At 40.7% G+C, this 18,341-nt stretch overlaps 1 protein-coding gene across 1 annotated transcript; it reads left to right on the forward strand.

Annotated features, from left to right (window-relative positions):
• Positions 1-17,005: 17,005 nt before the first annotated feature.
• LOC138789221 (olfactory receptor 1M1-like) lies at positions 17,006-17,959 on the forward strand. Its single transcript, XM_069967830.1, has one exon. The coding sequence runs from the start codon at positions 17,006-17,008 to the stop codon at positions 17,957-17,959; it is 954 nt and encodes a 317-aa protein (XP_069823931.1).
• Positions 17,960-18,341: the final 382 nt, after the last annotated feature.

The raw sequence follows: 18,341 nt of genomic DNA on the forward strand, positions 1-18,341 counted from the left end.
AGTGTAGTATAGCCCAGATTATCCAACCACAAAACTATGCATATGAGCAGATAGAGCACAGCCTGACCTCCAGGGGATTAAGTGAGAATGCTATGCATCCCCATTTAACCTCCTGGGAGGGCAGACAATAAGAAGTTATCTATACAGATGCTGCATACTGTAGAGGAGCATCACAACTGTCAAAATGATGGGTGTTCTGCTACCTTTTTTTCTCTCCTTTCGAAGACTACTTCGGATTTGGTGGACTACATCAAAAACCAGCGGATTATTTTTTAATAGCCAACAAGGGGTGTGGGAGAGTTTTTTTTATTTAAAAACAAAATCCAATGTGTATTGTCTTTTATTAAGCACTTTACAGGCTTAGTAGTGGAAGCCATCTTACAGATACTATCTATTACTAAGCTGTGGCTTAGTTTTAGCCCGTAAAATGGCTAACTCAAAACCCCACATGCTACCAAATAAATGGCCCCTCCCATCCTGGTATTACTAGGCTGCTGCTGTTTAGCTTTTTACCTGGCTGGTTATAGAAAAGAGGCAGGGATGAGTTGGTCCTACACACATTTTTTTCAATAAATAAATAAATTAAAAGAATGTAGGATGCCCTTTTCCCACAACCAGCCAGGTAAAATACAAACAACAACAGCCTAGTAAATACCAGGGAGGGATATGAAATTTATTTTCACCTTTCCCAGCCTTATAATACCAGCCTGCTACCTCCCAGACCTGGAGCGCCATTTTTTGATCCTTCAGGACTACTGGTACCCTGCTCTTCCCAGTACCCCTGTGACCGTGGGTACTGGGGTAATAATGTGGGGGATTAGTGTTCGCCATCTTATTAGCAAACACTAAGCACCGGCATAGTAATGAATGCCATCTAACAGATGTCTTCCACTGCTGAGGCTGTAAATAATGGATGTTCTGCCCCTACCTTTCTTGTCTCTCTCTTTTAATGGTTAACAAGGGGTGTGGGAGAGTTTTTATTTTAATAAAAATGTTTTTAAATGCGTATTGTCTTTTATTAAGCACTTTACAGGCTTAGTGAAGCCGTCTGACAAACAGCATCCATTACTCTGCTGTGACTGAGTATTAGCCCCCATAAAATGGGTAACACTAACCCCCAATGAATGCCAATAAATAAATGGCCCTTCTTATCCTGGTATTACTAGGCTGCTGCTATTTGGCTTTTTACCTGGCTGGTTATAGAAAATTGGCAGGGATGGTGTGGTACTGTGGTAAATGTGGTACACATAAAAAAAAATATTAATAATAATAAAAAGCAGCAGCCTAGTAATACCAGGGTGGGAAGGGATATTTATGTTTGCCCTTCCCAACCTAATACCAGCCTGCCACTGCCCAGACCTAGAGTGCCATTTTTTGATGCTTCAGGACTACTGGAAACTGGCTCTTCACAGTAACCCTGTGGCGGTGGGTACTGGCGTTATAATATGGGGGGGGGGGGTTAGTGTTAGCCATCTTATAAGCTTACAGTAAGCAATGGCTTAGTAATAAATACCATCTATCAGATGGCTTTCACTACTAAACCTATAATGTGCTTAAAAAGACAATACAACCTAGAAATGTTATTTTATTGAAATAAAGACATCCCTAACCCCTCATATATCATTTTATTTTAAATAAAGAAAACTCTGATTATCAGTGTAGTTCATTAAATCCTACATAGTCCTCAGGGTACTGATACCTGGGGGAAAAAAAAGAGAAAAAAAAAGCCAGGAGCAGAACACCCATCATTTTGAAAGGTGTCCTGCTAGATTACAGTATGCCAAACAAGCAAGAAGGTGGTCATCACGCTATATAACAGAGTGCAGTTATGCATATACACTACACAATACAAAGAGAAAAAGACAAAATGAAAAAAGCTTTCTCACAAGACCAAGGTTAAATGATTAAAGATGGGATACACTAACAACTGACCCCTAAACACAACATGGATAAAGAGTATCAATAAAATCTGTACAATGGCAGAAAATAATGCGGTAATAATATCAACCCAAAAAAAGCTATTAAAAATATCATGTGTGAAGGGTAAGATTAGGTAGAAGAAGCAACCCACACGTTCCGCCGTCAAGGCGGCTTCATCAGCCGTGGTGATGGTGGACGTGTGGGGTGCTTCTCGTACCTTAACCCCCCGCCCAGCACATAGAGTACAGTTTGGCCCCCAGGGGGGTAAGTGGGGATCTGCATGGCATTCCCACGTAAACCAGGCTGTGCTCTGTTGGGAGGGGGATATGTTACACTTCTGAGCTTTCTGTCTTCAGCATTGGCTTGTGCATTGCTGAGGTGGGACATCGCTGCAGCAACAAATCTGCTGAGAGGACACTGCTAAAGATAGAAGACATGAGCCAAGCACAGGAGGGCTTTTCGGCTTTGGACTTGAAGCCAAACTTTTTTCTCGCATTCTTCTAAACCCGAACATTGACGATCCACTACTACTATAACTACTTATAATGTAATTTGTCATACAAGTTAATGCATATGAAAAACAAAACTACATCTTACAAATAACCTTGTTTTTCCCTATTCATGAAAAAAATTATTATTAATATACTAGAGGACTAAAGGACTTTCCCCATGTCTATTCAAAAATATCTTTTGTTTTTCTTATAGAATATATTAGTGCTTTTATATGACCCTAATTTTATATATATATATATATATATATATATTTGTTTATTTATTTTTGTTAAACAGTCTTTCAACTCCACCTTGTCACAAACAATGTCCTTGCACGTTTCATTATTACCAATTGTTTCTCTCCTCTAGTTACTTCATATTCATCTGTCTAAAATACATTCTATTGGATCCAGCAGAATACTGACCATAAACGGTACGTTCTATTTGATCCAGTGGAATACTGACGTTACACAGTGCAGTCTATTGGATCCAGCAGAATACTGACTTTATACAGTATATTCTGTTGGATCCAGCGGAATACTGATGTTACACAATACAGTCTATTGGCTCCAAAAGAATACTGGCATTATACAGTACATTCTATTGGCTTCAGTAGAATACTGACGTTACACAGTACATTCTATTGAATCCAACAGAATACTGACGTTATAAGGTACATTTTATTAGATCCAGAGGAATACTGATGTTATACAGTACATTCTATTGGATCCAGTGGAATACTGACATCATACAGTATATTCTATTAGATCCAGAGGAATACTGACATCATACAGTATATTCTATTAGATCCAGAGGAATACTGACGTCATACAGTATATTCTATTAGATCCAGAGGAATACTGACGTTATACAGTATATTCTATTGAATGCAACAGAATACTGAAGTTATAGAGTACATTCTATTGGATCCAACAGAATACTGACGTTATACAGTACAGTCTATTGGCTCCAGAAGAATACTGATGTTATACAGTACAAAAGAAAAATATCCAGCAGCACAGGTATACAAAGATGAGACTTAGTGAGCATTAAATATGCAGTAGGTGCACGCCTCAGCTTACCGGACCAGGGTAAGTGACAATACCCAAGACAAAATATGCAGGAGACAGCACCTCAAAAAAAGGGAGGAGTTTATTCACACCAATGCAACGTTTCGGCAAATTTACAGCCTTTCTCAAGCAGTGACAGAAACACAGTGAATCAGCCCAGTATAAATGTGGTCAAACAGTGATGCAAGTGATTAATCAATTAACAATCAATTTCATATATCATAATAAAATACAGTGAGTATAAGGTATTCAGGTCATACAAACAACAGTGACATGCTTAATAAATGTGTTTGGCACAATAATTGTGTAATAAAAAAGTACCGATTCTGGCCAATTCATATACAAATAAAGTAATGGTGAACCCAGTGTCGCATGTGTATCTAGTAATCATAATGAACAAACATAAACAAACACAGACCACGAGGGTTAATACATACATGAAAGCAGGTACCGGGAACTTGGTGACGTCAGTAGATGGCGCCGGCGTCCCTCACTGCCAGACACCATACGCCGCACCCACCAGGACGAGAGACACATCATGTGATCATTTCCTCCGCTCATGTGACCATCACATGACCATTAGTGAATCTCAGCCCGCACACGCGCATTGTGGGATCCCGGACAGCGGAGGGCGTCCACGCCTTCACCACGACAAAGAACGCCATCTTGGTTAAGGGAAAACAGCCCACAGTGAAATGCTTAGGAACAGGAAGTTCAATTTTTTGGGTTCTAATTGTGGACTTATGTTGGTTGATACGGAGTCTGCATTGACCCGTGGTTTCCCCTACATAGACTTTTCTACAAGGGCAGGTCAGCACATAGGCTACAAGGAAAGCAGCCTGTGCGGGGTCTACCCAAGAACGTCTGTCCTAAGCTAGTTGATGGTCCTAGATCAGCTTTAACAAGTTTGTCTTTCAAGTTTCTGGGACGTCGATATGCCATAATTGGAGGTATATTAAACTCGGGAATTTCGGGGTAGGCCCTAGTTAAAGTGTGCCATTCTCTGCGTAAAATGTATGCGATCCGTTGACTATGGGTACCAAACGTGGACACGAACACCATTCTTGCATGTGATGTTTGTCTAGTCTGTGGTGTAAGTAAATCACATCTAGACTGGGAGCTGGCTTTTATCCTTTGTTGGTGTACCAATCTCCTTGGATAACCCCTTTGTGTAAATTTTCTACACATGTCGTCCAACTGTTCCTCACACTTAATTGGATCCTCTACAATTCTTCTCACCCGTAAGAGCTGACTGTAGGGGAGAGAATTGATCATGCTCCTCGGGTGAAAACTTTCGTATCGGAGTAGTGTATTTCGGTTAGTTGGTTTGCTATACAACTCAGTGTGTAGTACCCTGAACATCATTGACTCAGCCCTTAGAGATTTTCTGATTGTCAAATATCCTATCACTCCAGTCCTATATGGCCTCCCAAAAATTCACAAAGGCTTAGAAAAACCACCTGCACGGCCCATAGTCTCTGGTATGGGATCCATCTTCAATCCATTGGCACAGTATTTAGACAAGATTCTCCGCCCCTATGCGACATTGGCCAAATCTTACATTAGAGATATAGCAGACTTCCTCAATAAGTTGGACTCCATTCACATACCTCCAGACTGTATTTTAGTTTCATTCGATGTAAAAGATCTATACACATCTATTAACCATGCGAGAGGGTTGGAGGTGATCCGTAGGATCTTGGTTGATAGTGATTACACATCACATGCCATTGATTTTATGATGCATTTGTTGGAAATCATACTCACTGAAAATTATTTTCTGTTTCAAGACACGTTTTATGTCCAGAGGAAGGGCACAGCCATGGGCTCCAATGTTGCGCCAACGTATGCCAACATCTTCATGGCAGCATTGGAGGAGTCTCATGTATATACCTGCCACCACTTCAGCCATGTGCTGGAGTGGTGGAGGTATATTAATGACATATTTGTCATCTGGACGGGTTCGGAGGATGAACTGACGGACTTCTTCCGGTTCTTGAACCAGATGGACGAGGACATTAAATTTACCAGAGAGTTTTCCCACACCTCACTTAGTTTCTTGGACACGAGGGTTTATAAACGTGACAACAGACTACACACTGAGTTGTATAGCAAACCAACTGACCGAAATACACTACTCCGATATGAAAGTTTTCACCCGAGGACCATGATCAATTCTCTCCCCTACAGTCAGCTCTTACGGGTGAGAAGAATTGTAGAGGATCCAATTAAGTGTGAGGAACAGTTGGACGACATGTGTAGAAAATTTACACAAAGGGGTTATCCAAAGAGATTGGTACACCAACAAAGGATAAAAGCCAGCTCCCAGTCTAGACGCAATTTACTTACACCACAGACTGGACAAACATCACATGCAAGAATGGCGTTCGTGTCCACGTTTGGTACCCATAGTCAACGGATCGCATACATTTTACGCAGAGAATGGCACACTTTTACTAGGGCCTACCCCGAAATTCCCGAGTTTATTATACCACCAGTTTAATATACCACCAATTATGGCATTATGGCAATTATGACGTCCCAGAAACTTGAAAGACAAACTTGTAAAAGCTGATCTAGGACCATCGTGTAGCTTAGGACAGACGTTCTTGGGTAGTCCCCGCACAGGCTGCTTTCCTTGCCTGAGTTGCGGGAATTGCAGCCTCATGCTTAAGGGTGACTTTTTGTTCACCCTGGCACAGGACAGCAAAGAAGCATTTAACCTGTCGATCAGACTTTGTAGTCTATGTGCTGACCTGCCCTTGTAGAAAAGTCTATGTAGGGGAAACCACGGGTCAATGCAGACTCCGTATCAACCAACATAAGTCTACAATTAGAACCCAAAAAATTTAACTTTCTGTTCCTAAGCATTTCTCTGAATGTGGTCACTCCGTGAATGATTTACGTTTTGCCATTGTTGACCAAATCAGTAAACCAAGAAGAGGAGGGGATCGGCAGACCAGACTCAAAAGATGTGGGTTGGAGTGGATTTACAAGTTAAATGCCCTCTCGCCTATGGGAATGAATGTGGACTTTAAAATTACACCAGCTATGAGGTCTTGAAGGTGCCTCTAATTATTTTAGCCGATGTGTTCTCTATTTTTCTTTTCTTCTCTTTCTCTTCTAATCTGGATTTCCTTTTTTTCTTCTATTCCCCTGCTTTATTCCGTGATATGAGTACTGATGGAAACACATTTTTCACTGTTTACTATTACTCATCTATCTTATACTTTGGTATTCCAAATATAATTTGAATAGATAATTCTTTACTGATGTTTTGGTTCATGATTTCATGAGATTTATGACCTCTCTCTGGCTTCTTTTCAGAATTTCTGATGTGGATGAATTCCTCTACGAGGGAAGGTTACACATGCTTCAGGAACCATTAAAGGGAACATTTTTTCATCCATTTTTTTTGCCATCTTCGGTCTGGCGCGAACTTGGTCATGTTTTTTTTTGTAGGCACTGGATGGATGTAATGGGCAATTTTGGGACCACAATAAAGGTTCTAATTATATTGCTTATATAATCTCCAATGTTGTAATTTAGAGTTACTCTTGTCCATCCCTTTCTCAACTGGGTCAACGCGAGTGGGCCAGTGTCTATAGGGGTCAACAAGTGGGGACTGAAAGGCTCAGCCACCCCACTAACCTGGACTCCTTGTGGTTACGGGTAGTCTGGGGGTGTGCCCCGTGACGTGATCTTATTGATGCTCTTGGCACCTATAGTGGTTAACGACCGGGGGGTGGAACTCGCCCAGTATGTCCCTGCATACCCCGTTTGGCATGCTATTTGGCCATGCTAACACTCAGATCCAGGATTGTTGTATATCCACTCTATGGAGCATTAAGCTTTAAGTATTTGGTTGGTAACTTAAGCCTTAATTTTCTTTCACTTTAAGCCCTTAGATTTATAATTTCCTTTATTATAATTTATGTCTTCCGTTTCCCTTCCTTTTTTACTTTTAATTGTGGTGGCAAGTGTTGCCTGATACACTGTGGGCTATTTTCCTTTAACCAAGATGGCGTTCTGTGTCGTGGTGAAGGCGTGGACGCCCTCCGCTGTCCGGGCTCCCACAATGCGCGTGCGCGGGCTGAGATTCACTAATGGTCACGTGATGGTCACATGAGCGGAGGAAATGATCACATGATGTGTCTCTCGTCCTCGCGGGCGCGGCGTGTGGTGTCTGGCAGTGAGGGACGCTGGCGCCATCTACTGACGTCACCAAGTTCCCGGTACCTGCTTTCATGTATGTATTAACCCTCGTGGTCTGTGTTTGTTTATGTTTGTTCATTATGATTACTAGATACACATGCGACACTGGGTTCACCATTACTTTATTTGTACATGAATTGGCCAGAATCGGCACTTTCTATTACACAATTATTGTGCCAAACACATTTATTAAGCATGTCACTGTTGTTTGTATGACCTGAATACCTTATACTCACTGTATTTTATTATGATATATGAAATTGAGTGTTAATTGATTAATCACTTGCATCACAGTTTGACCACATTTATACTGGGCTGATTCACTGTGTTTCTGTCACTGCTTGAGAAAGGCTGTAAATTTGCCGAAACGTTGCATTGGTGTGAATAAACTCCTCCCTTTTTTTGAGGTGCTGTCTCCTGCATATTTTGTCTTGGATGTTACACAGTACATTCTATCAGATCCAGCGGAATACTGGCGTTATACAGTACATTCTATTGAATCCAGTGAAATACTGACATTGTACAGTACATTCTATTGAATACAGTGGAATAATGACGTTATACAGTACATTCTCTCAGATCCAGCGGAATACTGATGTTACACAGTACATTCTATCAGATCCAGCGGAATACTGACGTTATACCGTACATTCTAATAGATCCAGCGGAATACTGATGTGTTACACAGTACGTTCTATTAGAACCAGTGGAATACTGATGTTATACGGTACATTCTATCAGATCCAGCAGAATACTGATGTTATACAATACATTCTATAAGATCCAGTGGAATACTGACGTTATACAGTACATTCTATTGGATCCAGTGGAATACTGACGTTATACAGTACATTCTATCAGATCCAGCAGAATACTGACATTATACAGTATATTCTATTGGATCCAGTGGAATACTGATGTGTTACACAGTTGTTAGGATTGGGACAGGGAGACACAAGGACAGGTGAACCCTGAAGCTGGCACCCGCCCCACTGCCCCTACCTGCTTGCCTCAGATGCTCTAGCAGCAAACGGACAACTTGAAGGCAGGCCCTGATCTTACTAAAGTGGATACACAGAACAATACAAGACAATACACACACAATAAGGAAAAGTCAGAGAACCAAGTCAAAACCAGCCGAGCAATGAAGTACCAAGTCGTGTCCAAGGGGATAGTCAAATAGTCAAAACCAGAGGTCAGGTAACCAGAATATGAAATGCAGGGAATGCTAGCTCAAGTATCACCAGACAAGCCAGGAACTTTCACAGGCAAGGCATAGTAGACTGGGGAGGATACTTATAGGCCCCAGACTCAAATTACTGACAGCTGATTGGCAGTGTCAGCTGTCAATCTACAATCAGCTTAAACACACACAACACCTATGCTGCTCTGCCAGGGGAGTGGAACTCTGGCCTCTGCTACAACACAGAATAGCAAAGCTGAGTTGGTAAAAAACACAAGAAGCAGTCCAGCTGCTATGGGCGCCGACGTCGCGCCCGCAGCAATTGGCCTGAGCGGTTATGTATGCTTTGACCGCATGCATCAGCGGTGTCAGGAGTCGAACGCATGGCCCGAGTCCTAACAACAGTACATTCTATTAGATCCAGTGGAATACTGACGTTATACAATACAATCAGGGCCAGATTAAGGTTGGTGGAGGCCCCGGGCGCCAATCCCCCACCCCCCCCAAATAGATAAATAAACTATACCCCGATCTATACAGATGGCTGCTTACTGTAGATTAATTAGCACAGGCCCCTCCTCGCTCCTTGCTGTATGGGTCAGCATCCTCCTCTGTTCTGCACGTGGTCACTAGAGGCTGCAGTACAGGGGAAGATGCCAGGCCCTAGAGACAGGAGCAGAGGGGGGGGGGTGGACTAAGTATCAGAGTGTATTCCCACATTGTGTTTGTGTTAATAACGCAATATGTGAGAACACACCACTTTCTGCGCGCTGTTGCCCACTGTGTTAGGGCCCTATTATATGGCCTGATATCCTGGGTAAGCAGCACCGTTCTGCTAGGGTTCGAGCTGGTGGGGGCCCCTAAGTGGTGGAGGCCCCGGGGCACGTGCCCCTGGTGCCCTCCCTTTAATCCGACCCTGAATACATTCTATCAGATCCAGCAGAATACTGATGTTATACAATACATTCTATAAGATCCAGTGGAATACTGACGTTATACAGTACATTCTATTGGATCCAGTGGGATACTGATGTCATACATTTTATTTGATGCAGTTATGTTCATTAATATTATAACTATTATTCAGCTGTTCATTCTTGGTAGGCAATGAATACTACAGATATCTAATGACATTGTGTTTATATCTCATTAAGGGGGGCTAGTATATAACACCTCATCAAGAGGGGGTGTACAGTGCATTAAGGGGCACAGATTATTTTACCTCATTGACAGTGGAGGCACAGTGCATTACACCTCATGAGGGGGCACAGTGAATTAACAGGGTCATAGTGTATGAAGGGGGAACAGTACATTATTTAAACTGACGGACAGTGCCCCTTGACATAATATTGGAGCTATCGGTATTCACAGAGATATATTCGATTGTATTTTTTTACAAACCTGATGGAGATGTTTTTAGGGATTACCAAATAAAAGTTGCTTTTTATGTATTTCCTTCTCACATACTGGTACACATATATGGTATGGCCATGTGTGGAATTGTCCGATCTATTAAGATATAACATTATTGTTCTTGCACTGTGAAGAGTGTAAACGAAAAGGGGGGGAAAAGCCAGGATTCCTTGTTTTTATTACATTATATATCGGATTAAAAAAATAAAATAAAAAAAAAACGATCAAAACTTCCCATCTACACCAGGAGCATTCCAGGTTGTTTCGCAAACGTATTGCTTCATCCGACTCAAGTGATGTGAAGTTCGAGAAGCTGCTGTCAGTGGAACGCTCCTGAGATACCCTGCTTTTTATCCTGTAATAAAGAATTTGCGCTTTGATGGGTGAGTGACGCTGTCTCTCTCTTGTGGATTGATTTTATTGCTTCACCCCTTAACGACAGATGACAGGTTTACCCGTCATGCTGCCATTAAGAGGGTACAGAGAGGACTCACCACGTGAGCCCTCTTTGAACCAGGCCATAGTTATTAGCTATTAGTTATTATCATATGACTGATTGTTTGTGCCGGCTAATTAATTATTTAAATGCTGTTGTCAAAACTAAATGCAGTTAAAAAGTAATTCATTGTGGTCTAGTGTGATGATCAGCCTACCCCGTTCTGATCAGGAGAGGCTGATCAGGTATAGTTGCCAGGCCTGGCCTTAGGGATGCTCTGATATCGATCCTGGCTTGGCAATTGTTTACTATAGGCTTTATCAGCCCTTAGTAATCGAGTGCCAATTGCATAGATCAATGCAGTACATATATATCAGGGCATTGATCCCAGAAGTTCCCTAGGGAAACTACAAATTACTGTGTTTAAAAAAAAGTTTTTTTCTTTTATAATTAAAAAATCCTGCCCCATAATAAAAGTTTAAATCACCCCTTCTAATTTAAAAATAAATAAACATATTTGCTATCACCACATGCAAATTCACACAAACTAATTATCACATTTCTGATATTGCACGGTAAATGGCATAAGCGCAAAAATCAAAGTGCAAAATTGCAGATTTTTGATCGCATTGCATACAATCCATTGAAATTAAGTGTGTCATTGTGAAGTTCAATTGGGGTTGCGAAAAAAATGCAAGCACTATGGCCTTTTAAACAAGGCGGAAAAAACAGAAGTGCAAAAACGAAAGTTGGCTCTGTTCTTAAAGGGTTAAAAATAGTAAATTATTACAAAAGCTATGTATAAATGGGTATCATTGTATTCGGACTGACCTTGAGAATAGTGATAACATGTTAGTTTTACCGTAAAGTGCATTTAATAAAGACGGAATCCCCCCACAACATTTGCTATATTGCATTTTCTTTTTAATCCCCTATAGTAGATGGTCCACTGTGTAGGACCCCTATAGTATATGGTCGCCTATGTTGGTCCTCCTATAGTAGATAGCCCCCTGTTTAGGCCCCCCTATAGTAGATGGACCCCTATGAAACTCCCCTTTTGTAGATGACCCTCTGTGTAGTCCCGTTTGGTAAATGGCCCCCAGTTTGGTCTACTCTTTAATAGATGGCCCGCTCCTGTCTCTTTCTTTCTTTAGTAAGTGGCCCCCTGTGTAGTCCCCCATTTAGCAGATGGCCCCCTGTGTAGTCCCCCCTTTAGTAAATGGTCCCCAGTGTAGTTCCCCCTTTACTAGATGGCTCCCTCTTGTGAAGTCGCCCATTTAGTAGATCCCTCCCTTTAGTAAATGGCCCCCTATGTAGTCCCTACTTTAGTAGATGGCCCCCTGTGTAGTTCCCCTTAAGTAGATGGTCCCCAGTGTTCACTACTGTTTAGCAGATGCCTTGATTCTATTGTATTACTGTATTGGACAACTACTATTAAAAAGTACTTCTATCTAAAAAGCTTTTTTGGATATTGGATCATTGATCATTCTATGAAGTACGGTTCAAAAACTCTGAAGCTGCGGCCTGTACTACTTCTATATACTATGCTTTTACAGGTGGTTGAAGCTGTGCACAACCCGATCAGATCTAAATTTTAGATACATGTAACCCGATGAGTTGCTCTTCCTTTTTTTCATTTAATCCCCTTTAGTAGATGACCCCCTGTGTAGTCCCCCTTGTTAGTACATAACCCCCAGTGTAGTCTACAGTTTGGTAAATGGCGCTCTACTGTGTAGACCCCCCTTTAGTAGATGCCCCTGTGTGTAATCCCTACTTTCAAAACTAGCCTCCAGTGAAGTCAGTGGATGATCCCTCTCCATTATATGCATGAGCCCAGTAGTCCTCACTACTTAAATGAAGCTGAAAACTCCGCCCACCAGCTGCTGATTGACAGTTATCTATTCATGCTGTGTCATTCAGCAGCTGCAGAGCGGGGGAGGAGTGTGGTAAGAATCCTATTCTCCTGCATATTAGGAGAATGGCTGAACAGATCTGTTCAGCATTTCTGTCACTAGTTTATGCTGCTCTCATTAAGGCTATGTTCACACTGCGTATGATTCCGTCCGTAGTGCGAACCGCGAATATACGCAAGTAGTTTTGAGGTTGATGCGTTCGTTTGAAAATATACGATATACGTCCGCACAGTGCACACTACGTATGAGCTTACGGTTGGATTGTATACGGCGTAGTGAAAAATGAACAAGACCATTGTTTGGGGACAGAAATGTTGAAACTCACAGCCGTGGATTTCCATGCGGTCCCGTACGAAGTACTTATTTCAGCCAAATTGAACTTGATTTTTCGATCCAAAAGGTTCTGTGTGGTTTACGGGGCTGGGCGAAGATTTCCAAGTAAACGACCTGCCTCAGATCGCTTTGACTGTACTGTACTGTACTGCGGGCGTATGTTCGCGGTTCGTACACATCCGGCCGCATGTCTATTTTTCCCACGCCCATAGTTTCAGCCGCACATGTACGGCGGCGTACGATCTACGGACGGAATCATACGCAGTGTGAACATAGCCTTAAGGTGGAATAAACCTAGTGAGAGATTTCTTTTAATGATTACTAAGCCTGATGTCTTTGTCAGCACTGTGAAAAGTTGTAAAATCTTTGCACAACGTGTCTAGAAAAGAGGTCATGGATAAAAGTTATTACAATGCCCTGATTTAATAAAGGTGTGCCCCACAACACACTGCGATAAATTTAGCCGATGTACTGATTTCCTCGTCTACATTTCTCATTTGGGCAAAGTAGAAGGAGATGCATAAAGTACATTACAAAACGAAAATTATAAAAACATTATCAATCACCAAATGACCTAAAGTACTCATCGCTGACATATTACTGCTATATCTCACGATTTGTAATCACAAATCTTTTTGACTTTAGAGGTCTCATTCACACTTCATTATTGGATCAGTAATTTTCATCTAAATTAAACCAAAAATGGATCCTCAGGTGCGTGAAGACATCTATAAAATGAGTATAAACATTTCTCTTTTTTTTTCTTCTTTTACATGTTTTAATTAACAAGGATAATTGCATTTCTTGTTTTCTCTCCCATATACACAGGGGATTTATATGTTGTTGTTTTTTCATATATTTATACCCACAAGGATTTGACTGATATGTTACAAACCAGGCTATATAATCAATGGCGTGTGTCAGGTGTGCGGAGCAAGGTATAAAAACCTAGCACCCAAGGACACTAACGCAACAGATTTTTTATTTTTATTTTTTTCCATATGTACCTATACAATATTTTATTTTTTGCAAGTTATTTATCATCCATAAAAAATCCATTTTCAATAAGAAACTATTATCTCATTTATTCAAGATCAGCTTTGGAAATTCAACTTGCTTACGGTATGTAAATGAGGTGACTAGATTGAAACAACAACATTATGGTGTTACTTACATCTGAAAAAATCTGAATAGTGTAGTGTTTCTCAAATGTAATTCTTAAAGGGAACACATACATGTATTCTGATCTATCAACATCATGTTATAGAGCTGGAAGAGTGTGTATATATATTGTGGGGAAAGGTTAAGTAAAACTTGTGATTTATTGATTAAAATTTTTGATCTTTCAACATTTAGGAGTCCAGTGGGAGGTCCTATCATTGAGTGACACATTTAATTCAGTAAGTTACATGTTCTGCTGAATCTTTTCCCACAAAGATAAATATCAATCTGTTTCATTGTTCCTGCTCTATAACAGTATGCTTATAAATTAGAAAGAATTTTAATGATGACACAACCCCTTTAACCCTTTAAGGACGGAGCCAATTTTAGTTTTTGCTCTTACATTTTCTCCTCCTTGTGTTTTAAAAGCTATAGCGCTTGCATTATTTCACCTACAGACCCACATGAGCCCTTTTTATTGTGACACTAATTGTACTTTGCAATGACAGGTTAAATTTTTCCATAAAATATGCTTCACAACCGGAAAAAAAATTGTTTCTGCAGTGAAAGGGCAATTTTTTTTATTTGGGGTGGTTTTGTGTCCACACCGTTTGCCCCATGGCGATTAACATGTTATTTATGTTCCTCAAATAGGTACGATTACAATGATATGTAACTTGTACAACTTTTATTTTATTTGGTGGCTTTAAAAAAAAACCTTTAAAAAAAAAAAGTTCTTCAAATTGCTCTATTCCATCCTTATAGCACTTTTATTTTTTGGTCTATAGGGCAGTGGGAGGTGTCATTTTTTTGTGCCATGATCTGTACTTTCTATTGGTGCCTTGATTGCATATATGTGACTTTTTATTACAATTTTTTTTTTTTGCACTTTGGCGGGGTTTTGCGCTTACACCATTAACCGTGCGAGATCAAGAATGTGATCATTTAATTGTTCGGGTGATTATGCATGTAGCGATATCAAATATGTATATTTTGTTTATTTATTTATTTTTATTTATAAAATAGGAAAAGTAGGGTGATTCAGACTTTTATCAGGGGAGAGGATTTTAATTGATGATTTTTTTTTTTTACTTTAACTTTTAGTCCCCCAGGGGGCCTTTTATTATTACTGCAGTGATCTCTCATAGAGACCACTGCAGTGTAATTACAATACACTGATCCAGGAGATCAGTGATAGATTGCTTAGGGCTTCTGGAGCCAGAAGAAATCTATTGCCGAGCCGGGATTAACGTCATACAGACCTTGAGGCCCGGCCCAGTAAGCAGAAGGGATCGCCCCTCCACGATTGCATTGGGGGCGATCTTCCCCACTAGACACCAGGGATGGGCTGCAATAGTTGGTTAGATGCAGCTGTCATCTTAGACAGCTGCATCTAACTAGCTAATTAGCCGTACGCTGCATAACAGCCGGGTGATGCGCGCTGCAGAGAGGGGCGGCGCCTGCAGCCCTCTCTGCATCTCCTTAATGGCGGCATGACGGGTATACTCGGCATGCGTCGTTAAGGGGTTAAGGTCTTGCTTTGAACATATGCCATTTAAACAATGCTTGGGCAATGCCTGATGCACTGACCATACTTATATTACATGTGCAACACTAAGCAAATCCTGAAATAAACTTGAGGATTGAGGTTGAAAAACACTGGTCTACAGAATTAGGGATTCGTACAAACCCGAACTCTTGGCAATGATTCCCGCTGTCTGCCCGCTCCGTGGAGAGGGTGGATACAGCAAGAGGACCGCCAGGAAAACTGGGATACAGCCATAGCCATAGGCTGTATCCCAGTTTTCCAGGCGGTCCTTCCGCTGTATCCACCCGCTGCACGGAGCGGCTAGACAGCGGGAATCATTGCCGAGAGTCCGGGTTCATACGAACCCGAACCTCGACAGGTTCGGACCATCCTTATACAGAATGCAATGGTGTAGAATTATTTTTAAATTTCTAAAAAAATTACAGCTACTTTTGCACACCTTTAACCTTGATTTTGTACTTTATATTAGGAAAGCAATGTTTTGGATCATAAATATGCTAAAATACAAATTTATCCTAATGTTCTTACCAGAGTTATATAAGATAGCCCATTACTCCTGCCTTACATAACATTGGGACTGGGTTCACATTTAGTATTATAGTCGGTATATTCGGGCAACACAGAGAAAAACTAAAATTTTAAAATTAGCCCTTTTTCTGGCATTGGCAAAAATTAGGGACCAAATGTTGACCAAAATACTTCGTATGAACCTATGTATGATGAATAAAAATTAGCAAGCTTACAGTATGTACTGGTTTGCTTGAGCCTGGCCACTTGGCATTTGACTCCCGTTGGCTAAAGAGGCTGTATGCAGCCCTCGGGCTATGACTGTATCCATGTTTTCCAGACAACCCTATGGCTTATCCATCATTTCCAGCTACTGAGAGTCAAATGCCGAGAGTTTAGTTTGAGACAAACCCAAACTTACTGTAAATTTGCTCATTTCTAATGATAGTGATGTCTTCTAATGCAGAATGTCTGTTGACCTGTCTGTACCAGGCATTACTATTTCCTCTCCGCACCCTATATTTAAGGTCAGGGCTATTTCTGCCATGAGGCCAAATGAGTTTATAACCTCAGGTGGCATATTTGCAGAGTTTCCGAGGGGCAGTATTTTTAATTAAGTGGATGTAAATCATACTGTCTATCAATTGTCATCTACACACCTCTGACTTCATTGACCCCCATGGTTTAAGAACCCACGTGCAAGTGCAACTTTTAAACTTGTTCCTTTCTTCTTATACTTTACTGTCATGATCTAAATATTTAAATTTCTTGACTTTCACAGATCTGGAGGACTTATTATTATGTACCAGGAAGATGTGTGAGGACAATGCCACCTCCGTAAATGAGATTTTTCTTCAAGGATTCAAAAACCTTTACAATTATAAAATTGTGTTCTTCTTATTCGTCCTTCTAATTTTCATAGCCATACTGGTTGGAAACCTTCTTATCATTGTATCGGTATCAGTCAGTCAGCAACTTAGACGTCCCATGTACTTCTTCCTTAAGAATCTAGCAATAGCTGATGTATTACTCACATCCAACGTCTTACCGGCATTGTTACATGTGATTCTATGGGGAGGCGGTCACATATCTCTAACTGGATGTATTCTCCAATATTATTTACATACCTTCCTCCTGATAGCTCAGCTATACATCCTAACAGTTATGTCCTATGATCGATATCTTGCCATCTGTTACCCATTACACTATGCCGCCATCATAAATACTAAGAACTGTCTGTACTTTGTGAGTGTCTCTTGGATCTTTTCCTGTTTCCTTATTTCAAGTGAACTGATAGTTATAGTCCAGATGGAGTTTTGTGGCTCCAACGTCGTTGACCATTTCTTTTGTGACATTGATGAAATTCTTCAAATTTCAACTTCTTACAATTTTATTCTATTGTGGGAAGATCTTGTTGTTGCTTTGCTTAGTATCTTTTTTCCATTTCTTTTGATTGTTGCGTCTTACATCTGCATCTTCTTTACCATTTTCAAGATTTCATCCATGTCTGGACGGAAGAAGGCTTTCTCCACCTGTAGCTCTCACCTGCTAGTGGTCTGCGTTTATTATGGCATGCTGATCGCCATCTATATAGTGCCGTCTGGAAAAAACGCTCAGAATGACAACAAGTTGAAGTCTTTAATCTACATAGTGTTAACGCCGCTTATTAACCCTATAGTTTACAGTTTGAGGAATCGGGAGATGATAGAGAGTATAAAGACACTTATGTATAAGTATGTGCAGGCAGAGAAATGCTGGAGAGTGTAGTAGTGGGGCTTTTCTTGTACACTTACTTCCAAAACGTCGGCCTTGACACCTACTTTTATAGGTTGTTCATAACTCTAATAAGGTCAAAGCTACATAAAGATTCACTGTCGGGTAACAGCACCACTTATGGGCTACATTTACAGTCCATTGAAATACATTTTATATGGAACTTTTAATGCAAATGTTGCATAAAAACAGATCAATAAAAATGACGAGGAAACAAAAATTGCACACAAATTTTGTGACATCAGGCTAGTATAGTAAAGCCTAGAATATCCAACCACAAGAGTAGAGATGAGCGAGGCAAATTCACAGAGATTCATTAACCAAATTCACCAAAAATGGCGGGCAAGATGGCGGCCGATCATGTTAGCTCACAGTA

This window comes from Dendropsophus ebraccatus, chromosome 4 (genome assembly GCF_027789765.1).
Source record: "Dendropsophus ebraccatus isolate aDenEbr1 chromosome 4, aDenEbr1.pat, whole genome shotgun sequence".
Taxonomy (NCBI): Eukaryota; Metazoa; Chordata; class Amphibia; order Anura; family Hylidae; genus Dendropsophus; species Dendropsophus ebraccatus.

Coding starts and splice junctions, on each gene's coding strand:
- LOC138789221 (XM_069967830.1), top strand. CDS start 17,006: ATGTGTGAGGACAATGCCACCTCCGTAAATGAGATTTTTCTTCAAGGA.